This window comes from Crocodylus siamensis, chromosome 5, assembly GCF_052110815.1.
Source record: "Crocodylus siamensis isolate JL-2025a chromosome 5, ASM5211081v1, whole genome shotgun sequence".
Taxonomy (NCBI): Eukaryota; Metazoa; Chordata; order Crocodylia; family Crocodylidae; genus Crocodylus; species Crocodylus siamensis.
The window spans coordinates 160,127,078-160,153,531 of NC_143399.1; the positions used below are offsets into that span (position 1 = coordinate 160,127,078).

Genomic DNA, 26,454 nt, shown 5'->3' on the forward strand with positions numbered 1-26,454 from the left:
CTTATATTTCAACATTGCATATTTTATTCACCTTAGATAGATGACAGACTGCTGAGTATAGCCATGTATGTATATACAAGGTCAAAATAAGGAGATTCATCCTAGGCTCTTTATGTTATGTAGCCCCTTAGGGTTCCATCCTTCAACTCTGTATCAGCAATATGAGCGAGCCTATTCACATTTGGAAAAGTGAAGATGGGTACCTTATAGTAGAGAAGTTGTTTTCATTCTGTATATTTTAGACTTGCAGTTGGCATTACTGGCATTATTCATCTCCATTTCTGAAGCAAATCTTAAATTCTCTGGAGCTGTTCGTTTTACAAAAGACCTGTAGAAATTACTGTAAAAAACTATTGTCATAATGGATTATAATGTCCATTCTATGGATTTCCACAGTAGCCTATACAATTATACTGCAGGGTTATCATTTTTCCTTTATGTTCTGTAGGATGGTTCAGATATAATATAGAAAACTGATTGATTTCTGTTAAGTTCTAGGAATTTTCTGTTTCCTGTGCAAGGAGAAACTTTATAGCATGATTGCTTAGGAAGCTTTCATATTCAGGTAGGCAAGTAGTAGTCTAGCTTAGAAAACAACTAATAAAAACTGAATGAAGGAAGGAAAAGGAAGTGCCAGCCATAGTGCCAACTGAAGGGTTGTGCTGCTATCTGTCTCATGCTGGGACAAAAACCCAACTGTGCTTGAAGTAATCATCACTTGCTGCTTCTAGTTCAGGAATGATCAATAACTGCAAGTTTGGTCATTGTGGTAAACATCCCTTTTGTTAAGAAAGCTTTCCTCAGTGTATAAATACTTTCCCACTGAGAAAACAGCATGATGAAAAAAATAGTTTTAACAATACATATTAGGAATAAGCCTATTTTTAATATGTATTCTCTTTTAAAATTAATTTTCCCTATGTCATGCATTTCCCTTTCAGTAATCTTCAAGCCTCTGGAATTATTATACAATATGTTGCACATGGCTAGTGGCACAAAGTATCCTGAATGCCAGCTTAATTGGCCTCTAGAGGATTCTTGTAGTGTAGGGAGACTATCCAGTTAGAATAGAGTTTCAGATCTGTTCTGTGCCTCATAGGTATGATTGGAAATGTGGTCAGATTTCTACTGTGTCCAGCAATCCCAGGCTAGTGGAAAGATCACAAGTAGCTAGGCCTAACAAGAGCACAGCTTGTACCAAAGCCAAGCCATCCCCTGTGCAGCCCCAAATTTGGGAAAATGCAAGGATGGCATAAAATCAATAAGGAGGTAAAGTTAATGAAGCACAGCCGACATTGGCTCTCTGATTTTAAGTGATCATTATTTTACAATACATTGTATGAATTTGTGAAAAAGAATTGATGGGTGCATGTTATCCTTAGGAAAATAAAAGATACTTTTGTATCTCCTGATTTCTTCTTCATTTTTAATTATCTGTGAGATGAACTGATAAATAGTTGGAAATCTAAATGCCACAATATTTCTGGTAAGAAGATTAGTATTTTCCTTATTTTATTCTCATTGGATGTTCCATTTATCCAACTACTTATGAACCTGATGTACATTAGTTTGGAACATACCGTGCTGTCTTTATACTATGCTTGTATAACAAAATAGTATAATTTTGTAAAAAAGTTTAAAAATATGTGTTTTAATTATAGTAAGTTGATTGACAGACTTCTACCATGGGTATATTTTGGTAAGTAACTAATAAAAGTACCCTTGAAGATGTCCAACATATGTCCAAAGTTAGAACCAGTCTTCCAGAAAATATTGATCCATCCTAAACTTTTCATGACTTAATTAATTAATTTAGGATTCAGGCTGAAAGCCATACTCCTGAAAGCAACGTAACAGGCATACAACCATAATATAAATTTAAACAAAAATAACAGAAATGCAAATATAGTAATACTATAGGGCCAATAATTATAAGAGCATTATTCCTACTCCTAGAATTAACATAATCAAGTACAAATATAGTGATAAATTTGATCATGAATCTATAAAAATATTGTGCATAGGTCCACAATTAACACAGTAAAAACAAATATAGTGATAAAGTTTATCGGTCATATCAACAATAAAGGATGTTTAGCTCTGATTGCTTCAGCCTTGTAAGCAAAAATTGCAAGACCGTTTACTTAATATGGATCTGTTTGCTGGAGGAGCCATATTAATTCCTCTCTATTTGAGAAGTATGTCAATTTTTGCAAGAACGGTGATAAATACTTTCTCCTTATGTCATTATACAAAGGACATTTTAAAACATAATGAATAGTGTCTTCCAAAACTCCTAGACAGGCTGGACAACATCTTTTAGCCCTTGGAACTTTTAATGACTTAGGATTTTGTATGATAAGCTTCTGTGTTATAGAACCAATGTTTGTTACATGGGGATAATATGCAGTTCCATCATCTTTCACGTCATTGCATTGATTTTTGTTATGATTGGATTGTTGTCACCTATCTATTGCCTAGCTAAATATATCTAGGTATATAAATAGATGCCATGTGAAATGGACAAAAATCATGTAGCAACTAGGTCTCATTTTCATTAAAGTAGGATCTGACTTTTATTTTGAATGGAAAATTTAATGTTTGGGGTGGCTTCCAGCTATGGTAGCATTCCATCACATCCTATGTTAAAGTGTTCTTTTTCCCCACTTTTTCCCCTAGGAGCGGCAGGCAACTGTGAAAAGAGAAAAGAGTTGTCCTCAGCAAATGAACAAGCTGGGAGAACGGAACAAAATGCAAAGAGCAAACTCTGTTACAATAGATGGACAAGGTCTTCAGGTGTGATTGTTGTTTGTGATTCTTGTTTGCCACTGATGGGGAAGGACTAACTTGGCTCTAGGTTTGTGTCATGCATCTGTAGCTTTTCCGAATCAGACATGGAAATTCAGCACATCAGAGCAGACTCAATTAATTGAGTCTTCTGGAGCACAGAAATTGACATGCTGCAACAGCCTTCCACATCATGTGTATCAGTGTCCCCATGCTGAAAAAATGTTAATGGGGGCTCTTTCTAATAAAACACGTTCAATGAGCTTTAGTTCAAAACCCCCTCCCACCATTTTTTCAGTGCAGGGATGCTGATACATCTGACATGTGGGTGCTTTTAATTAGTGTGGCTCACTATTTAGAGTGGCCGGCAGCACATCCTAGAATATATGTAAAAATGTCCTATATGTTTTGTTTGGCAAAACCCTTAGTTTTCTATGTAGCATAAGATTTTCTGATGCTGATGTTTTGTAGCTGGAAAATTAAGGTTAATGTTGTATTTATGCTACTTTAATTACACAGGAAGGTAGATACTTATATCTTGTTGGATCAACAGTAATCCAACACAAGATTTTTATTTTTTATTATGCTACTATTGCCCTTTAAAATATAGAAATCACCTTCAGCAATTTAGCTCAAAACAGGTGTTTCGGGAGTTTAGTTTTGTAAACAAGTATGTGGATCAGAAAACTTAATGGCGACGATAATTGGCACTTATTTGCTGTCTTTATATTTCTGGAATGTTATATAAACACAAAATAAATTTTTTTCACAACATACCTTTGAGATTGCCAGAATAGATTGTGTTTTAAACATGAGGGAAACTTAGTTATAATTGATCTGCTCCTACTGAAACTAATGGCCAAATTTCTTTTGCAGCATTGGGACCAAACAATGTAAGGGATCCCTTCTATGACTTCAGGAAGGCTGTCCTTATATAAAATTAAATTGAATTAAGGCATAAAAATGTTCAATAAATTAGTCTAAAACTCAGGTTGCATTTTGAATTATCTAGAAATGTCTACATTATTTAGAAAAGTCATTTAGAAAAGCTATAAGAAATTAATTGAAAGGGACCTTATTTTTTTCCAGAATGGAGTGAAATAGGAATGATTAGACTTTTTTTAACTAGTTCTAGAACTTCTGTCTGCAATAATGTGGTTATGTTTTGAAATAAAAAACTGGAAATGGGAAATAATTTCATCTATACATTTTTTTGTATTAAGAAAAGTATCAAGAAAAAACATCGAGTTGCAGAAGTGTGTGCAGATAACTAAGTGGCAGTAGGGATCTGCGCTACTTAGTGAAGACTATTAATCATAGTTAAGCACATTCATCTTACTTCTTTCTAGGTAACCAGCATAATGATCAGGATTATTATTTCTAATTAGAGGAAGTAATAGATCATGTATAACCTTAGGATGAGTCTCATTAATTAACCTGAGTCCTAAGGGACTTCAATAGGTAGTCCATCTTTGTCACAATCAGTACCATTGGTTTACATTTAGTTCATGGGAACAAACATCATGGGAATTGGACTAAATAACTAAAATTGATTAAAACTGTAGATAAGAATTAAATATATGACAATCATTGATATATAATAACAAACTGCAGAATGTATGTTCAAACATACAGTGCCTAATGTATATGCATATATTGGATCTGATTCTGATGCTGCATCAGTTCTGCACTTGTGCAGCTCCACTGACATCACTGGAATTATTCCTATTTTACACTGTTATAGATTACACTAGAATTAGACCAAATGCAAACATAATTATGGGTGGAGCTGATATGACTGCATTTAGCTCAAATTGCTCAAAATTTTTGTTTGGAAGACAATGTTGCTTATAAATATACCAATCTTTAATCATTTGTGCCGAAAATTTCCATGGCTGATGTGTCTCGATACTATGTTTTTTGAAGTTTCAGCTGAAAAGAGTCTGTCATTTAAGAAAATAAGATTAAAGATAAATATTATATTTTACCAGTGGTAAAAATATATATGCAACCATTTTGTTGAGAAGCATTACCATCTCCGTGGTTTGGGGACAAGGGCTTAAAAGTTGTCAGAATGGTTTTCTTTTTTTCATATATGTGCATGTTGTTGTCTCTGTCAGTCTGGCAAGTCTGTAAACCTCTCTCGGTTTGAAAATGCCCAGTAGAAACTTATAAGAACTTGGTAGATAATTTTTCCAAGGATTTTTTCTGTACTGAATATTTTCCAGCTCAGGGCTACAAAGACTGAGCAGGACTTAGTTTACAGTTATTCCAGAGGTTACTGAGGCAACAAACACAAAGTGAGGACAGGGATAACATCAGTTGTAGGTTTTTCTAACTTGTGGGTATTAGATTTGCAATGCTGACATCTTTTAAATATTTTTATATGTAATGTATACATCAATTAGTGTTGAAAATAGTACTTGGAAAACTTTCTAAGCCCTCTAGCTGCAGATCAAAATCTTGGCACAGCCAAGAACTGCAGGACACTGGATGTTGACAGATGTGAAAAAAACCCAAACCATGCTTTATCAGAAGAGACTGCGTTAGTTTGACTGGCTCCGCAGTGCCTGTATAGATTCTGTGCTTCAGTGGGGCTTCTTGGCACTTTATCTGAAGGTGATTCAGTGAACTATTAGATAAAATCACCAAAAAAGCTGCACTGAAGCACCCGGTCTATGTAGACGTTGGACAAGTGGAGCCAAACTAATGCAATGCCTCCTCTGGGCAAGCGCTGATCCATAAGCAGCCTACTTTCAAGACATGCGTGTTCTAGAGCAGTGGTCACCAGCCAGTCAATCTCGATCAGCTGGTCAATTGTGGAGCTTCTGACAGTCGATCTCAGTCTGTCAGAGGCTCCATGATCCAGAATGGCAGGACGCACATGGCTGGGCTAAGCCACGCCCCCTGCTACCCGGGGTGGGCTGAGTAAGTGGGGTCAGAGCCCAGGTAGCTTGCCCGGGAGGTGGGGGGCAGGGACAGGGGGCGGGGTGGGACAGGCTGGGGGCGGGTGGTAGATCTTGGGGTGCCAAAAAGTGATCTTCACCATAAAAGGGTTGGAGACCACTGTTCTACAGTCAGTGATCTGCATCTAACACCTGGACTGAAATGATAATTCGTCATTAAGATAAGTAACAAGCAAAAACTGAAGAAAATAATAAAAAATAGGAAAGAATAAGTGAAGTGGTAAGTGGGGAAAGGTGTTTTTATTTAACTAGTACTATTCTTCAGGTACTGCCTTTAAATTGCACAGAGCTCATGAGCCATGGTTTGGTCACCCCGGTACAAAACTACTGTTTTATGAGTTTAAAAGTTTATAGAAATAAAATGTTAGCTAATTTAATTTTTCTGAAATATCTTGAAGTAAATGAAGATAAAAAAATTCAGAACAACTGAGGATCTGTCCCATAATATCTGACAGTGAAGAGTGATTATATTGTCCATCAAGGTAGTAGTGGTTCTGCTGCCAAACTAAAAACTGAAGTCAATATGTAATATATTAGAAAACCAGTTGAGGAAAGATGAATGGGTCAGAAGCATACTCTCTTCTCCAATATCCGCATTTCTCCCTTATTTTCTTGTTCTCTTCCTTTAGTCACTCCTCCTTCAGCAACCATATAATAGCTCCTTCTTTTCCTTCTGGGTTATTTGAAGGGACTACTGGTACTTGTTTTTGACTGCTACATTAAAAAATTAAACCTGTATGGTTTTATGTCATCATAAATGTGTAAGGGTTGTGTGACATTTCAAAAATTTTGAAAAAAAGAGCATTGTTCGGTTTGTGAAATTCCCTTCAAGTTCCAGATTTCATGTAGTTCAGACACAATTTTGTTTGTGCATAAAATTATGCTCACAGACTTAAAGGCTTGGCTGAAAATCTATAATGAAATACAGTGCTATTTTTAAAGCATAATTTTATTTTCTCTCAGAATGTGTATTTCCTTACTTGTTTTTTTATATGGAGATTACTTAGTGTGTCAGGCTCAAAATTATTAATTTCTTGCATCATCTGATGTGCACTTCCTTTCCTGATGAATATAACTCATATGTTCCAATGTTGTACTTATTTAAATGGAATTTAAGGTTAAAATGGCAGCACAGCAGTATGCCAGAGAGCTGGCATCAATTGAAATAATAAATGTCATTTATAATTTGTAGCAAATTAACCAAGAGGGGATTATTACAATTTGTGGAATTATTTCCAGATGGATTACAGTTACAGGAGCACAGCTTGCTGTTTTCTGTCTAGTGTAAGATAAATCAAATGCAGCATTCAACATTGATGAGTGGCTGTGTTGTTTGTTCTTTTAGATCACTCCAGTTCCAGGCACTCATCCACTTCTGGTTTTTGTCAACCCTAAAAGTGGTGGGAAACAAGGAGAAAGGTAGGTTGATTTTTCTTTTTCCCTTTTGGCAAGTTCATTCTTTGTGTCAAAAAATGCATTTGTAAACTTTAGAGCTGAAGAAGAAATGGATTTGAACAATTTTGGAATATATTTTAATAATGCAATGCCTTATTTTTGGGTATTCAGACAAACGTTCAGCAGAGATATTGTATAATACTACAACTTAGTTCTGTAGTTAATAATTGCAGTGACTTCTATAGAATAGTTTAATTTCAAGCCCAGAGTAGCTACTTCATTGTTTTTCTGTGTATGCATAAATTTAGAGTTACTGTATCTTGTATTCTAAGGTCCAGATCCTATTCCAAGTGCTCGAAATATAAAGACTTAGCTTGCACTTGTTTCCAAAGTATTCATCTGGCTCAGGAAAACATACTGTTCTACCCAGAGAAGCATATACTCTCCCATTCAGTGGATGGCTTTGTACAGTTCTGGAGGTTAGACCATATTCCTTCCTGCAGAATCTAAGGACTCTCCCAGTGGGCAGCTTCATGTGCTTGTAGAGGCATATCCTATTCTGGAGGGGGTGGGAGGGGAGGAAGGGAGGGGGAGAATGTCTAGCACTCTGTTCCTTCAGTGGTCAGATTTAGCATAACCTCTGTCATATTGTGGTTTAGTTGCTAAGCTGGAAGATACCTTATTGGGATCTAGCTCCTCAGAAGGAAGAGGTCTACCTGAATCAGCATGTCTAATCGACAGACAGCAGCATTGACCAGAAATATAGGACTGTGCCTTTGATGCAGAATGTCCCCTGAAGAGTTTTGCTCTGTCCTGTTAAAGCAATGGCTTCTAAACTTGGGGTTGCAACCTGAAATAGGATCATGGTTTCTATGAGTGGAGTCATAAACCCCTCAGACATTTAGTTATTACCCAGAGGGGCTTTGGAGTGGCAAGAGGGTCCTGGAATGTGTGTGTTTGCTTTTTAATATAATTGCTATTTGGGAAGTAGCCAGAAACAGGAAGAGCAAGCCTCATGTAAATGGCTACACAAAAAGTAAATCAGTGTAGAGTCTCTGTCTCTGGAGGTCTTACAATATGATCATTTCATATTGTATAACCAAAGGGTAAAGAAATGGATAACTCAGCATGATGACCAGTACTGTTTGGCCAAACTCCTTGTTAATTCTGTGGTTCTGAGGCTAGGTTTATTTCTTACTTATTAAAGATGATAATAATAATTCACAAACAGCCTATTCTAAGCTTCTTGAAAGTAATACAACTCTTTGGTGTTTTTGAAGGAACTTCAAGAAGGTAGGGGGCCTATTGTCAGTTTAATAGCCCTTATAAAGAATAGATGAGAATTTAATCTATTCCCATAGAGAATCCCATAGAAGAATTCTCTTTTCCTGAATGCTGGTAATGTGTACAAGTTGGCTAAAATTTAGGATATATGATGAATGGTATGCTTCGCACGTGAAAATTATAGCTGTGGAAAAACACCTTAATCTTACAGACTAGACTTTCATTATCCTGGCTTATGCAGATTAAGGTAGTGTTCTATGGAAAGCTATTCTTCAATCTTTATTCAGGATTTTCTTTATTTGGTGGATCATGATGAGCTGAGCTATGATTTTAACTGACTTTCACTCAACAAAAAAAGGTTATCACACATTTTGTAAGAATCAGCTAGCTATGTATGAGGTGCCTCCACAGATATTGGAGTGGACATGTCAACACAATGTTGGACTGTTCCATGTAAGCACATGGTTCACTACTGCTCTACATGAGGCCAAATACTGAAAAAATAGCACATAGCTGCTTTTTGGCATATGCTTAGGGAATGCCTGGTGCCCTTTTCAGGCTTTGGATATGCTCATGAGAGCAGTTTTTGGTATGCTAAGTGCCACGTTAATGGTGACTACATGATGTCTTGTTGCTGTGGAGAATTTTGGGAGCAGGAACATGTGGATGTGGCATGCTTTCATGGCAGTGCTTCCTAGCACCATTCAACATAGTGTACACATGCCCTTCGAGGTTGCATATCCTGCAAAAAGATGAAATCACTTGTGTCAGATTATCCATACTTGTTCTTTCAGTGTCCTAGAACAAAATCTATTAATTCTTTTTCAGCCATAACTTTGTCTTGTTTTCATATTTTCAAGCTTTAAGATATGTATCTAATGTAACAGAGTAGAAAGATGCTGAGGAAGAGTTTGTTATGAAAAGGGAACTTTTATATTCCTGGTTTGTGAATTCTGGAACAGAGTAGATATATAGAAATAGAGTAGTCAGAGGATAAAGTTAATATTCCTAGTCTCTATTTTCTTACTAATGGCAGTTAAAAAATTGCATGACTTGCAAATGATTATACCAGGAGTTCACAAACTGGGTTGTTGCATCACTCTGGGACCCCTTTGAGGGGTCCTGGGTCACTTTGTAGTGCCAAGACACTTTGTAGTACTACATATGAACACCTTTACATACCTGAACTGTTTGCTACTACATGTATAAAACTGAAGAAGTGATATTATTGAACTGTCCATTTTCTGTTCTTGAACATATCATATATACATCGTCACATCCAGTTACAGTTTGGCATGAAGGGAATCATTTACAGGCAGTTTCTTTCTCTTTCTTAGTAAACCTGGGAACTAAAATGAATCAATCCCAAGTTCTAGTTTTGCTACAACAACCAGAAAATATTAGTATATAAGTTACTGAAATATTATACTTAATACATTATTAATATATAACATATACAATAATATTGTCTTAACATTGTACTAGTAAAAAGCAGGATGCATGGTTCTCCATGACTCAACACGGATTTTGTTAGTGTTAATATTTAACTGCTACCAGCGAAATATGTAATGAGTTAGTTGGGATTCTTATATAATGGGACTTTATATGCATCACAACATTGGCTTTTAAAGCAGCTTAACTGCCCTTTTGCACTGCTTTAATGGCATTGCTATTTACACTGTCAATGGCATATTGCGCTTTAAATGATTTTAGGATGTAGCAAAATAAAACACCTTTGAGGTGTTTTAGTTTGCCACATAACACAGTGCAACAGCCGTGGAGTGAAGCACCTGGCCCCGTGCAGCTCAGGGGCTATGCAGGTAGCCTGTGCAGGCAGGCTGTACTAAAGAAAAAAAAAAAAGCGGTAAACATGATTTCCCTCCCCACCACCCTGGAGCCTGCCTTGCTGCCTGAGCTCTGCAGTGGCCTGGTGCTTCCCTCTGCAGCTGTATGGGGGGCAGGGGAAGGCGGTGCTTCCCTCCATGGCTGTGGTGCCCCCCTGAACCACTGGTGCGGGGTGCCTGCAGCTGGGTGCTGCCTGTGGGGTGCCGCTGCGGAGAAAAGCACCAGCCCTGCCCCCCCCCGGCAGATCGTGGACCCCTCGCTCTGCTGGCAGCTCGCCCCTCCCCCCCTGCTGCTGGAGAGGCAGGTAAGGATCGGGCCTGACACTTTTATACATACCAAAGGAGGAGTTATTTCAGTTTAATTCTCCCTAAATTGAAATGGTGTTTTTAAAAACCCATTGCTTCACTTTAGGGAGGATTAAATGGAAGTAAACCTCTGTGGCATGTACAAGTAGCCAATATTCCCAATATGTGAAGAAGCTTCACTCTTTTCACATTGGAATGTACAGACTTTTTTTTAGTGCCATGCTATGTATTGAATACAGTAAGGTCTGTTCAACAGTAATTCACTGCATAGTTAAAGCTTGTCCTTAGACAACCAAATTTGAGATGAAGGGATATAGGCTATTAAGTCTAGGTACAGACAGTAAAAAAGCCCAAGACTAAATCAATTTAGTCTTTGCCGGTTTGTCTAAAGTGCACAGATTAAATCGGAAGAGAAGTGAACAGTACAGGTGTGAGAAGCAGGCCCCATTTGATTCGGATTCAGCCCAAATCAGGTATAGTGATTCAATTCATTGATTTAGATCACTGTCCCTGATTCGATTCAGCTGAATCTGAATCTGAATATTAGATTCTGATTCAAAGAATCAGCGATTCAGACATAGACACAGTTTTAAATTTTTTTTCTACATAGTTCCAAGGTACCAGCATGGCTTATGATCGCTGCGATGCTGGGGCACATGGACTGTACAACAGGAGTGCCGGGGGGCCCTCCACGTGCTCAGTGGCAAACCCAGAAGTGGAATGGAAGTACCTCCTGTCCACTTCTGGGTCCAGTGGGTAGCACGGAGGTCCCCCCTGCACCGTTGTGGCTCAGCAATCGGCTGTGGGGGGACCCTGGGTGCCCCCCAGGCCCAGTTGGGACCAGTGCTTCTGGTCTACTTCCAGGCCTGCTGTCAAGACACTGCATGCACCCCAGCATCGCTGCATTCATGAGCCGCCTGCTACCTACAGGTATGTAGAAAAAACATTTAAAGCTGCATCTATGTCTGAATAACCGAATCTTTCTGAATCTCTCCAAATTGATTTGGAGGGTTCTGATTCAATTTGGAGAGATTAAAGAGTCCTCTGATTTGATTTGGATTTGGAGATTTGGCTGCTGAATCAGGCTGAATCTCTACCAAATAGAATCAGAGACCGAAGCTTTGCACAGCCCTAGTGAGCAGACATTTACCTTTGATTCAGGAAATACAGCCACATGCCTGCAGTGGCTCAGGCCAGAAGCCAGGGGGTGCTAGAGCACAGCTTACTGGCAGTGTATTCACTTCCACTTCCTGCTGCCCCTGATGTCTCTGGGATTTGCAGTCCAGAATCGGAGCAGCAGGACTCTGCTGGATTTGTCATTACTTCCTCTCCTTACTTCCAGGTGCTTCTGGGATTTGTAGTCCACAGTTGCGGTCAGTAGTAAGTTTGAGCAGGGGAAGGGAAATTTAACCCCCTTTCCTGGCCCCAGCCCTGATCTGAGGTTTGCCTGGGAGGGACAGTCTCCACACATCCCCATAGACTAGGCTGCATGCCCAGCCAGGCTTGCTCCCCCTCCACCTACTTGTCAGCCAGCCCTCACTGCTCTGGCTAGAGAGCAGAGGGGAAGGGCCAGCCCTGCTCTCCGGAGCAGGCAGAATAGCCCAGCGTAGGGCTGCAAAATGCTGGGGTGCTTGGGGACTGTGACTTGACTTGAACCAGGCTTATCTTAAACCAGTTTCAGCCATTTTGAAATTTGGTTTATATGCACTGAGCTTCTGTTCTGTTATAGATTTAAATGAGTTTCTGATGACTTAAACTGGTTTATGTGTACCTTCTGTCCCTAGCCTAGCTATGTGCCAATATGTACGTCATCTGTGATCCTATGCTTACAATATGGAGCCAGCACGGGTGCCATAGCTCAAATTGCACAGATGGGATTAAATCCTTGATGCATTTAGATAAGGAATAAAGCTTCCATTATTTCCTATGACCCCTGATATATTACATATATTACACAATTAACTGGTTAATTGTGCAATAAATTTAGAATGGCCACAAGTGAAAAGTAAGATGAGCCACAAATGCAAATGATTACACACTTATTAGGTTAATTGTGCAATAAATTTAGACCAGCTACACATGCAAAGTCATTGTCACATGAAAAAAAGAGCCAACTAGCTGCAAAATTAGTGCTTGAAAACTCTATAGCTGGTTTTATGTAGCTTTAAGTTGAATAGCAGGGCCCTCTCGGACCAAGTTTTCAATGGCATAATACCCACAGACCAGAATTTTTGGAATCTTTTGATTCTAGAAGACAAAGGACTAGATGTAATGAAGTACTAAAGTAGGATTTAGGCAGAATTGAGGTACTAACAGAGATGATCCAGGGCTCGGTCCTTGGGCCGGTGCTTTTCAATATCTTCATTAACAACCTGGACAAGGGAGTGCACCCTGTTCAAGTTTGCTGATGACACCAAGCTGTGGGGGAAAGTGAATACACTGGCAGGCAAGGACTGCATCCAGGCAGACCTGGATAGGTTAGAGAAGTGGGCGGATCTGAACAGGATGCTGTTCAACAAGGACAAGTGCAGAGTGCTGCACCTGGGGAGAGGGAACCAGCGTTATGGTTATAGGTTAGGGGCTGACCCTCTCAGCAGCACAGAGGCAGAGAGGGATCTTGGAGTCATGATTGACTCCGGGATGAATATGAGTCGCCAATATGATGAAGCAATAGGCAGAGCCAAACGCACCCTGTCATGCATCAACAGGGGCATTACTAACAGGTCCAGACAGGTCTTGCTCCCCTTCTATGCAGTGCTGGTCAGGCCACAGCTGAAGTACTGTGTCCAGTTCTGGGCGCCGCACTTCAAGAAGGATGTGGAGAACCTGGAGAGGGTCCAGAGGAGGGCCACTCATATGGTTGAGGGCCTTCGTGGCCAGCCCTATGAGGAGAGGCTGAGGGACCTGAATCTCTTTAGTCTCCACAAGAGGAGACTGAGGGGAGATCTTGTGGCTGCCTACAACCTTACCAGGGGCCACCAGCAGGGACTCAGGGAAAGTCTGTTTACCAGGGCCCCCCCTTGGATTCACCAGGAACAATGGCCACAAGCTGAGGGAGAATAGGTTTAGGTTAGATATTAGGAAGAACTAATTCATTGTAAGGGTGGCCAGAGCCTGGAATAGGCTTCCCAGAGCAGTGGTGCTCTCACCTTCCCTGGAAATCTTCAAAAGGAGACTGGATAGGCATCTGGCTGGGGTCTTATGACCCCTGCCACTCCCAGTGCTCCTTCCTGCCCATGGCTGGGGGTTGGATTAGATGATCTGTCTAGGTCCCTTCTGACTCATTGATTCTATGGTTCTGCTTTGAGGAGGGGGCTGAAATAAATGGCTTTGTGAGGTTCCACTGTTTTCCTATGATCTTCTTCTGACATATGGCTAGAGGTGGTTATATCTTCCTGTTCAGCCAGAAAGAGGGACACTTTAGTTCATGTTCTCTCTGGGTGTGTTTATCCAAGATGTTTTACTGCTCATTAGAGTAATTTACTGCACAGTAAATATGCGTGTCTACATGTGCACTTGCTTACTGTGCAGTAAACTCCTCTACTTGCGAGGTAAATTTGCTACCTGCAAATGTAAGTAGCAAATTTACTTGTGAGTAGTTACTGTACAGTAATACGTGTAGACACTGACTGGGAGCAAATTTGTACCCGGGCAGCCTCATCTTAACCCCAGGGCCGTAAGGTTAACGGCCAGCTTTATGCCAGCCCCAATCCTGAGACCATGCTGAAACCCTGGGGCAATTACAGGTAGCCTGTGGCCATACCTGGCCTCTGTGTAGCCCTGTACAGGCCACAGGGCAGCTGAGGAATCTTGCCTGCACCCCAGTACTGCTCCCTGACATCTATGGCTGCTAGTGCTGCACCATCCAGCCTCACAGGGTGCTGCAGGCACTTGGCAGCATGTGGGCCCAGCTGCAGCCAGCTTGTGGCTACAAGGGACAGCTCCATGTGGCAGCAGGTGATCCACAGCAACTTGCATGGACCCTGCAGATGCTGTCTGGTATCACCCCACCATGCAGCTGCCAGTTCCATTCTGTGACCCTGCACTGGGTGCTGCAGGTAGCTTCCCAGGCCTGGCAGCACCAAGAGAGTGAGCTGTTGTGAAAACCATGCTGGTGTCCTCCCTTATGCCACAGCCACTTCCCAAGGACCCAACTGGTTCTAGGAGGAGACTGCAGATCTTGTGGCACTATGGGGCAAGGCTGAAGTGCTCAGCTGGTTTGCGCTGGGCAGGCACTCCAAGACCCATGTTCACAAGGGGCTGTCAGGCCATATGTTGGAGTGTGGGTACTCTAGTGCTGCACAGAGGTCAAGGCCTTTCAGGCACAGTGGATCATTGTCACTGACCATAACCATTGGTAGGGGACTGCCCACAAGTCCATGGCCTTTTATGTGGCAACTGGATATCATTCTTGTGCCCTGGGACCCTGGCCACAGCTTTGCCATGTACTCAAGCATAGGTGGCCTGCCCAAACTTCCTACATGGCCTGGCACCCACAATGATGTGACACTGGGGAGGCTCCTTGGGCCACCAGAAGCCCATCGTGACAAGCTCCCCACCCCCAGCAAGATACAACAGCTTTGGAAGCCCAGGCCAGTGCCTGCCCATCACCATCATCAGGGACCAACCTGAGCTGCCAGGCACACTGGCCCCACCTACCTGGTAAGCTCTGCACTAGGGGGGCCCTGCCTGCCACGGCCCCTGGCTCTGCCTCAGCCCCCCTCCCTTCCTTCCTGGCCTGCCTGTGTTCCCCTGGCCCCCAGATTCCCCCCCATCCAGCAGGGAGGTTGGAGATAGTGCAAAACTATTGAGTAGCCTGTGCCTCTGCATGGGCATGGGCCTGTCACATGCCAAATAATGTGTCAGTGCTGGCGGTGATGTCCTCTTCATCTGCAGGGGGCAGGGACATATAGGTCAGTCACAGGTAACCCTCCAGATGGCAGCAGAGGTTGCAGGGCAGTGCACGTGGCACTGGCAAAGCTCTGGGTCCTGTGCCAGGTGTGCAAGTAGGTCAGACACCCCTCAGTCCATGCAGATGGATCCTTGTGCAGTGCTTGGGGCACATGCAACAGAGGCATCCTCGGGGCACAGCGCTGGCATGGGGGTCCTGGCATGGAGGCCCTGTGGTGCCTCCCAAGAGAGCAGCTTCATGTCCCAGTCATCTGGGAGCTCTCTGCCCCCTGAGCATGAGGGTTCAGCTGCAGCACAGGAGAAGGCTGGCCTGCAGGAGAAGGGTGGGGGGGATGGTTCTGTAGCCATGATAGCAGATACTGCCAAGAGCCAAGCCTAGCCCAGCCTGGGAGCAGGGCAGGGGAGGCAGGCTGACTGTGGACAGCACCCAGTGGCTGGTGAGTGAATGGGGATGTGGGGCTTAGTCAGTGTCTGCCTGAGCCTGGGCCTGCCCAGCCAACTTATGTGGTCTGTGGGCACCTGTGCATCCATGACCCCTGATCTGAAGCTGCACGTGACCTCCTGGAACAAAGCATCTTATCTCAGAAATGTTGGAAAATCTCAAAAACAGCTTTTCTCATGGTTCTGCAGGTGCTGCAGCTGCGGGGGTGAGGCAGCAGTTGGCATGTGGGATAGTGGACTAGGGTCCTCAATGCCTTTGGCCAGGGCCCTGCCATCTCTGCCAGAGGAGGACCCAATACAGTACCCTCCTCCAGAACTGTCTGGTGACGGTGTCAGAGGAGTGGTTGGTGAACTTATGGACGTGGCAAGTGGATGATGTCACCTGGCAGGAGGCCTGGTGGGTGGAGGCACAGGACTGGGTGGACCAGTGATTCAGAGTAGGGCTCCTGGCCCTGGAGGAGCTCCACATTGAGGCTCTGAAGTAGCAGGCTGTGCTCATAGCCAGGGCAGTGGAGGCAATGGAGGAAGACTGCTGGGTACTGGACACCATCTGGAACCTGGCAGTTACCCTTGTGCTGCCCGATGCCCTGTCCCTACCCACAGCCCTGGCACGCACCCACTGCCCAACAGCAGGCTCCCCCATAGCCCTGGGCAGAGGTGCAGTACCACCTCCGCCAGCCAGGAGCCCATGCTCTGGGATCCCTGCCACCCAGTTTCACGGCTCGCCCCAGCTCCACATGGCTGCAGAGCAGCAGCTGCCTATAGTGGACCCAGCACTATGTGCGGGCTCTGCTGGCCCTGACCACTGGCTGCCAGAAGGGAAGAAGGGTGCACTGGGAGAGCAGTGACTACCGTTACCCCTGGGCAAGCCCCTTGCCTGCTGTGCTCACTGCAGCATGCACACCCACAGGGACATGGCCATAGGCCATGGTGCTGGGTGCCTGTCCACAGGCTCTGCCTCTTAGGTGCCTCTACCTCATGGCCCCCCACCCCAGGAGGGCATGCACAAGCACAACAATGTAAATAGTTTGTATGTGGAAGAGGGTTTCTTATTGATGGTGTAGGAGTGCTGTGGGGAGGGAGGGGGGATGGGCTCTGTTGTGGTGGGAGTGGGGATGGGCTCTGTTGTGGGGGAGGGAGAGGGAAGAGGGCTTTGCTGGTAAGAGGAAGGGGGTTTGTTTCTGTGATGGGAATAAAGTGTTTTTTGGAGAACTATCTGCAGTGACTGTGGTGCTGGGACTGGGTGGTGGGGAGGGGGTCTGTGAACATTTGTCCAGGTGGGATGGAGTGGGGAGTACAGGAAGAAGTGCTTGGCCAGCACATCCTGCACCTGGTGCCCTGGCCCCTGCTGGAAGGTGTGTGGCTCACCCAGGGCCCCTGTTACTGCCATCACTGCTGGTGCTTCTGCTGTCAGGCATCCTCCGCCCACTGTGCCTCCTTCTTCCAGGCCTTGCAAAAGAGTCCCTCCTCCTGGGCTTCACAGATATTATGTAGCACACAGGCTGTGACAGTGACCTGGGTGGGGAAGGGCAGGGGGGTCTTGGCCTCGGCAAACTTGAAGCAGGCAGTGAGGGAGCTCCAGCATCCCTTCAGCTGACTGAAACCACACTCCATGAGGGTATGGGTCTGGCTTAGGCACCAGTTAAAGTGGGCCTGGTGGGAGTCCATCTGGCCAGTGTAGGGCTGCATCATGCAGGGGAGCAATTGAGTAGATGGGGTCCCAGATGAAGGGTGGGACAACCACCACGGCCATCTGGAGATCCAGCACTCCCAGCATGAAGTGTCCAGGGGGCACTACCTGCCCAGCCAGCACTCACATTTGTGAAGTAACCACAGTAGTTCATTATGGTCTGGAGCATGACAGAGTGCAAGCCCTGCTGGCAGTAGTAGGGGTAGTCACTTTGGGGTGGGCAGGTGATGGGGATGTGGGTCCCATCCAGAGCCCCAATACATTGGGGAAAGCCCAAGCATGGAACCCTGTCACTACAGCCAGTGGGGCTTTTCATGCAGAGCACAGTGTGCCCCAGCATGTCCTGGAGGGAGTTGAACATCTCCAGGATGGCTTCCCTAGTGGTTGCCTTGCCCACTGAAGAGGTGGCCAATGTAGATGAAGCTGGCAAGCATGGCCAGCTTAATCAGGGTGATGACCGGATAGGTGTCTGTGGGGAGGGGTTGCCACATGGTAGTGTTCTGCCTCTCCAGATGTGGGCAGAGTTGCTCTAGGAAGTCCTGGAAGTTGGCCTGAGTCATCAGAACACCTCCAGCTTTTGCTGAACAGTCTGCAGCCACCAGTACTGACTGGCCACATGGGCCCAGAGGCAGCACAGCTGGAGGCCCAGGAGGGCATGAATGGCCCTGGCAGTGGCATCCAGGAGCATGCTGTCAGTGTCCCTGCCAGAACCGACAAGTGGGACCAAGTCTGGGTGGTATCTGCTTAGTGGTGGGAAGCCTGGGATGGTGCGGTGAGGCTGGCCAGGCAGCTGTTCTAGCATGGGGGAGCCAGCAGGGTCTAGACTGTCCTGGGCCAGACAGTGGTTACTGTGGTGGGCCAACAGGGCCAGCACTGTGGCAACCAAGAGCCTAGGGCATTGGATGTTGCTGGCAGGGGCAGGAGCAGCTATGGCGTGGGAAGGCAGAGTCTGCAGTGAGGGAGCTGTTGCGTGTTGCTCCCACATTGTGCACACTACTCCTGGCCAGAAAAGCAGATGGCCAGGAAGCAGGGACTGGGGCTGTCTTTTGAAGATGGTTGCTGACTGCAGGCAGGAGCAGCCAGAGCCCTAGCTCCCCCTGGTGGTGGAAGGGGCCCAGTGCAGGGCCACAGGAAGCAGGAGCAATTTGCTGCTAGGAGCAGGAGATCTGCTCCCACTTCTCTGCATGTGTAGATTTGTGCCCTGGAGCGTTTACTCTGGAGTACTTTACTCGAGGGTGAACTGTTCCCAGAACAAATGCATGTGTAGACATGCCCTGTATAGCCTGCAGGAATTCAAACCTACCGCTCCCTCCTTCCAGGAGACAACCATTGGGCTAGGTTCAATGAGGCCACTTCCCTCCACCCTTGCCTCTCTCTCTTTTCCTGCAATGCTGGGTGACTGTGTGGAAAAACATGCAAGATCTTTAAGGTCAGAGAGAGTATCCAAAAGGAGAAAGTTATTGTAACCTGGCTGCTAGGGCACCCACCTGTAAGGGGAGAGCTTTGGCATCTGGTTCCAGTTGTCTGGAATATTTATATATGTTAAATAGAAGTCATTGGATAAAATGAAAACTCCTGATTTGAATCTGAACTCATAATAACTAAGGAGGCAGCTGAACCCATGTCTCCCAGTTACTGTGATCATTAAACTGTTAGCTTAACAGCATCATAGCACCACTTCTTCCTCTTGTCGTATTTTAGAAAGGTGTTAGCCGCACACACTCCTATGAAAGAATGATTGTAAGCACTTACCATCAGTAGGGGATTTTTTGATGTGGACCTCAAGTAGACAGAGTTATCTGAGAGGAAGGGGATGAATAGTGGAGAGATACCTGGGGAGTCAGATGTCAGGCAGGTTATAATGTGTCATAAATCCAATGTCTATATTTAGTTCATGATTTTTAGTATCCAGGAGGTTGATGAAGTGGAGTTCATAGGCTCATGTCTGGGAAGTCTTTTGTAAGTTTCCTTTAAGGATCAGGACTGAGATATTGGAGAGAGACAGTGGTTTTCTTGTGAGAAATGTGCCCCCACAGGTAATTGAGTATTCCTGTCTTTGATAGATTTCTGGTGTGCATTCATTCTGGTGCACAGTTGTTGTTTGGTCTCTCCTGCATATTTTCCATCAGGGTATTTGGTGCACTGGATGAGATATATTACATTTCTGGAGGTGCAGCTGAAAGATGCAGGAATGCTGATGGCTCTGTTGTGGGGTGTAGTATGTGGGGGTGGTGGAGATGTGTTGGCAGGCTTTGCATTTCTTGTCATGGCATGGTCTGGATCCTTTTGGTGTGTTCTGGGCCTCAGGAAGTTTGCCTCTGGTGATGAGGTTAGCGAGGTTCTAAATATAGACGCTGGATTTATAACACATTGTAACCTGCCTAACATGTGACTCCCCAGGTATCTCTCCACTATTCATCCCCCTTCTCTCTCTCTCTCTCCCCACCACTCCCCAGCCTGTCTCTCACCCATTGACTCCTCAATCTACATTTTCACTGACTGCCTGTCTTGTATGCAGCCCAGCCCAGCCTCTGGCTTCTTTACTTTTCATTCCATCCAGGAAGAGCACAAACCAACTGCAGAAACTTCCTTAGCCTGACTAAGGGTTTTTTAATAATTGTTTTCCAACTATTTAAGTTGGTCTAATAAAAGATACCAGATTCACCCAAAGAACCTTGTCTGCTTATGTCCTTAGACCAACACCGCTACAACCTACACCCCAGGATACTGTGGTGCACTTATCTTTTTAGTGGCTAAGGTTTTTAATAAGCATAGTCCCAAGCTTTTAGTACCTCCTAGTAATAGTGATTTTGAGGTCCTTTTAGGTCTAATTGATGTGAGTTTAAATAGACATGTATTTTGAGCAAGTCATATTCCATGAACCATAAAGCTGTGGCTAAAATATACTAGCCACCAAATTAAGATTACAGTTTTTTGCCCTCTTGTAAATTAGCTACTACATTCCTTGTAACTACTTGTTTGTAAAAAGAAGGTGCACAATATTTTACAATCCACCTGTTATGTCTGATCCAATAATCATCATAGCAGTTCACTATAATTTGCCTATCTGCAAAATTAAGCCTATCACCCCACATTGACTTCTTCTTTCATGACTGATGGGAAGGCTGAAATGTTTTCTCTGTGCTTGTATGTGATTATTTGTTAAGGGGCTGACTGGCATCAATAAATAATTGATAAACTACAGAAATTCTTTATATAGTGATTTACAGATGACCATAGCTTAAGAGGATTTGTATGTGTATATGTGCGCTGTGTATGTATAACCTTCCCCCTTTAGACCTTTAGTACATTACACATTGCCACTAGGAAGTGCATGGAATTATGTCTGGGAAATTCTGTTTTCCCTAATTTTATAACCATTCAAACATTGTAAGTTCAAAAGTTCAAATTAGATGTCGTTAGGTTCCCAGTTTTGCTTAGGGGAAACATCTGTGAAGAAAGGACTGGAAATCTAGTGGAAAAATAGGGTGAAAATGAAGCAGAACAGAAAGCAAAAAACAAATAACTAGAAGCTAAAACAAGATAAGGAGGACAGTGGAAAAAGAATTTTAAAATGTATAATTTAAAATATTAATTAAAATGTGAGTGTGGGGTTATTAATTCACTTAGCATTATACATCCCTATTATAGATTTTGCTCACTTTTAAAAAATTGTTTTGTAGCTTTGCATAAATGTTCCATAGCTGTTTTCATAGGTGGTATGACAAAGATTTGTACTGGTATAACTGTAAACCCCTTTGTGAAACTTAGTGAAGAAAACAGATTTAAGATAACTAAAGCCATCATTAAGGCTCTTTATGAGTGCCTGTTGTATCTCCTAATATACCCACACAGCATCACACAGCCTACAGGCTGAATCTGGTCCACTGAGCTACTGGATCTGGCCCATGGAGCCAGGGGACTTTGGCATTGTTGGTGGTGTGGTGCTCTAGAAGTGTTCCAGTGACAGGGGGCTTTGCCCACACCAGGGCTGAGTGGTGAGGAGCTATGCCCATACTGCAGATGGGGAACAGCAACAAGTGGTGGTGCTAGTGGCCAGCTCAGAACACCAGCCCACCTCAGACCCAAGCCAGGTTGTTCCAGCCTACATCTCTGAAAGACTCCTGGCCACTATAATATACCAGTGCCTCCCTCCACTCTGCTAATTCTAAATACTTTCCTGAAGTCATACAGTTGAGTATGTCAACGTAGCACAATGTGGTGCTGTACAGAGATAACTGAGTAAGTTCTAAAGTAGCTTGAGTACCAGAAATGGTATAGCCATATTGTTGAGGCAGTCCACATAGGCTAATATACCTGCTTTTCTAGACAATATGCCTTACTAATGTACCTATATTGCTTCTGATACCCAAGCCAGATTGTCCAGATCTAGTTCAGCTATTAATACACCACACAAAATGTTGTGTAGAGATACTTTGTGTCCTGTTCAAGACTCCAACATGTTTTTCATGCTGATTCCAATATGTGTATCTGCCTGCCTCTTCTACTCGCTGTTCATGCTCCTACAACTGAAAATGATCAGAAGTCATGACAATTCAGAGGGCTGTGTATGCCGTAGAAGTGCATAACTTTTACAAGTGCCTCTTTTTGTTGTCCATCCACTGAGTTTCTGAGATTATAGCAGCTAAAGAACTTTGGCACAAACTGCGATAGTTCAGGCTTTTCCCCCTCAGTTCAAAACCCCAAGAAATGGAGATCACATAAGAGTAAGTCATTCTTTAGCCGTAACCCTTGGGTCTTTCTCGAAGGTTCCTCAGCTGTCTCTCAAATGAGATTTTTGAAGCGGTGATTGCTACTTCTCCAGGTTCAACTACAATATCTGGATCTCTTTGAATATAAGATACCAGATTACAGGTAATATATGAGTTTCCAGCTGGAACTGTTATTGACTCTTCCTTTCACAGTCATCTCACTTCTATCCTCTTGTTGAAGTTGGCTCACTGCAGTTTTTGACTCAGTAGTTAGACTTATTCATTTGGTAATGAAATCATCTTAATCAAATGAGAACTCCATTCTTGCTTACAGTGCTCAGTTAAATGCTAGTGTTAATGCGTAAAACTGGATAAATAAGAACTAGGATCTAGTTGGTCCCACAAATAGCCTTTGAGAAATGCAAAGTTATGTAAGGAATGATTTATACTTCATTCCTTTCAGTTTATTGTGTACCACAAAGGAGCTGTGGATTTCAGGGGTTGCAAACCATTTTCTGGGAGATGGTACAATTGTACAGACATCCTTGTCCATTGTCTTGGGATCAGTCCTAAAAGAGTTTATCAATAAGAGGTACTAACAGTTTCTTCCGGGACATTGCAAAGTACATTCAAACAGTTATGCTAGGACTGCATCATTGAATCAGTGGCAGAAAAACAGCACTGCTGCCAGCAGTTCACTAACCCCTGATTAGGAGGACAATATATGTACAAGCCAATCCTGAGATATTTTAGTTCCAGGACAAACATAGACACAGTTTATCCAGAAATAAATACAATGTCTGTTTCTAGCCAGAGAGATAAGTGTTCACTGCACTGTTTCACTTGAGCATGGTAAGTGAAAACCAGTATCTGTTAAACATGTACTTTGCACTATATCTGTCTAAACTTAGCTGTGATAACCAAGCCCTACTAGATTTTGAACTGCCTCTGTTTTCCACACAGACCCCTTGCTGGTAGCTTTGCCTGGGGAAGATCTTTTGTTTTTGAAGTTTAAATTAATTTGATCTTTAGTATCTGCTGTTCAGTTGTTTTTTGCACAAAATTGGGGTTTGGAAGACTTTTCAGTCTCCTATGACATGCCTGTGCTGTAAACAATTGAAATACATGACCTTTGATTCTGGTACCATTTGGTTACTAATTTCCTTAGGCCTCAGAGGAGTTAAATGTCTTTTTGAGGTGGGTGGAACACGTTTTGACCTAACGGTGTGTAATTTATCCAACTGCTGCTCAGTTTGGAAGCATTTCTCTTTCCAATCTCTTTCAGAATTTCTTACAAGTATTAAATGACCTTCAGTTTCTTCACCAGCTAAATCTAGCTTTATTATTGGGTCTTTCTTTCTCTTCCACCTCTTGATGAAGCTATCTCTTACACTTGTCAGAACATTCATCCTTGATAAATCTCAGTTCAAATAAGAGTTCATCATAGGGCATATTTTTTTGTGTTGACCATCCAGACTAGTACTCTTTGAATCCCAAATGTGGTTAGCAGTGAGTTATGCCTGGAATCTTGTATATGAGAGGGCAAATCTCTCTCCTTTAGTTCAATAGCCTTAAGAATTTTTGAGCTAATGCCTGTATTTGTGCAGGTAAACAGAAGGTCATTTTCTGATATGGTAATACATCTCAGAAAGCATACTCTTAAGCACAGAGGCATTCACTATAGTGGCTTTTCTAGATCCTAAAACAGTCTCCAGCACTTGCCTACCCTCAGTTCTGGGTGCAATAAACTCTCAGTGAACTTTTTCCTCTTGATTTTGTGAGGGGCTTCACTGCCTACTATAAAATCTCTGGTCTGAGTTTGCCAAGTGAGATAATTGACGTTTCCACTGGGTCTGGGAGAACTGCCTGCACAAAAAGAAACTTAGATTCCATCTGCTGTAATCTTTACCTCAGATTTCAAAACCTGTTCTAACAACATTGTTACAGCTCAAGAAAGATTCACAACAGGATGGGGGGCCTCCACTGAAGGGTTGCCTGTAAGCCTGTAGGTCTACTATTTGTTAACAATCCAACTTGTTAATCATAGGTATAAATAAAATGTGTCTCAGTAAACTGCACAGGTTCCCCTTCCTCAGTGTGCTGGGAGTCTCCTCTTCCTCGGTGATATGGTATGCTGCTACAGGCTGTAACCCCAAATTTTGCCAAGTATCTATGAATATGCAGAAAATTTAGATCTTGTGTATAATTTTTTTTAAGTTCCAGATGCCATTGTTCTTAGAAAAAGACATCTCACTTGAAACTCTGTGTAATCCTTCCCTGTCCTAACACCAGTTGTGTGATGAAACAATGAAATACTAGGGAAGCATGATATACGACTCTTAAACTCCCTTTTTTCCTGCATCTCATTTTGACTAGTTGCTGAAACACTGGCCTGAAAAATCTTTCCAGAATTTTACAGAAAGCATCACACACAGTCATCTTTTAAGGAGAGCATCATACTTTTTTCTAAATAAAACAACCACTTAATACGTAGCAGAGGGATGAGGAGGGGCAGAGGCTGCAGATACAGGTGGGAGAGGGCAGGCAGCTGTGGCTCTGACTGGCTCTTATGTAGGTTAGGGGCCAGTATCAGAGCTCCAGCAGCTGTCTGCCCCCTCTTCCACCTTGTACTGAAATCCCAGACAAGGAAAATTTCACCCAAGGCAGAATGGGGTTAAAAACCTCATTTTTGAGTCAAGTAAATGTGGCATTTATATACTAGATATTTGATTGCAAGCCCTTGTCTTAACTTTACACCTGAAAAGCATTGTGAACACTTGCAGAGCTTTCTAAAGTATAATAGTAGATCTGCTCTATCTACTGTTTTGTAATACTGTAAGATTTTATCAGAAATGATTAAAGTACAACTTAGTGTGTTAGCTGCTCTTGTATCCAGATTTCTTTAAAAGTCATTGAACTAAATGCTTTTTCTCCTATCTTTTTAATCTTTACAGAATTTACAGAAAATTTCAGTACCTTTTAAATCCTCGTCAAGTTTATAGTCTTGCTGGAAATGGACCAATGCCAGGGTAAGTCTAAGGCTAATATCATTACAGGAGCTCATTTAATAAAATACAGCATAATTAAATAAACATAGTAATATATATAGATATAGATGGCTTTGAATATATCAACCAAACATAGTTATGTATTAATAATTGAAAGAATGACACAAATTATGTGTGTATATATACTTGTAAAACTACACATCATCTATACTGCACTCTATGCTATCCATGCATTGTACTGTCTCCCTATGTGATGTATTATATTTTCCTTGTACCTTTGACTGCTTGACCTGCACTCTGAATCCCCTCTGGGACCACTTCTACATTCTATGCATCTCAGCACCACCTCAAAGAGGCATCTCTAGGAGTTATAGTTTCTCCCCCTCCCCCCACCGTGAAATATTTCTGCAAAGATTTATATCTCTTCTAAGCCATCAAACAACTTCATAGATTCAATGGTCAGTACAGATTAAAAAAGCATTTGACTTAATTTAGAGTGCATAGGTTATAGTAGCTGCAGCAGTTCCAGGGAGAACATTGTGCCAGCTAAAGTAACGCTTCTTCAGCCACACCCTTGGTATGCTTCTTCCTTGTTCTAGCTCCTGCTATGGAAAGTAGAGTAGGTAATATATAGCTGACAACACAAATTTAATGCCAACTAAAGGAATCTACACCTGCAGTTTTAAGGTAAATTTCTTATTTTCTACTATCTGAGCCTGAGTAGTGGGGAATAGTCAAACCCATGATGAAGGATTTTAAGAAGTGTTGTATATTAATTAGATTAAATTCCTAAATTTCACATTAACCAGAAGAAAAATGGAATGAAAGTATTTGCACATTCATGCTATGTTGTATGCATTATGCAATATTAGTTTTTACGTTTCCTATTTTGTGTGGGTTTTGAGGAATTTTTCTAACTATTTCTTTTTGGTTAGGTGAGGCCTAGACCTCAGTATAGAGCTGTACCCTCCCCTTCCCCTCCCCCCGACATCCAAGTTCACCTCTTGCAGGTTGCAGTGAGGGAGTAGAATCTCTGGACTGGGCTGGCATGAAGGCAACCCTATGACCTCCACAGCTTGGCCACTTGCAGAAGGTACCAGGGTCATGTGC

The 26,454-nt window shown here is 42.9% G+C and overlaps 1 protein-coding gene across 1 annotated transcript in view; it reads left to right on the top strand.

Moving 5' to 3' along the window:
- Nucleotides 1-26,454, top strand: part of DGKB (diacylglycerol kinase beta) — a 604,653-nt gene that overhangs the window by 209,215 nt on the left and 368,984 nt on the right. The window contains exons 15-17 of the mRNA XM_090046888.1: nt 2,680-2,796; nt 7,099-7,172; nt 25,291-25,365. Of these exons, the coding sequence (XP_089903014.1) occupies nt 2,680-2,796; nt 7,099-7,172; nt 25,291-25,365 (266 nt within the window). The remainder of the gene's footprint in view (nt 1-2,679; nt 2,797-7,098; nt 7,173-25,290; nt 25,366-26,454) is intronic.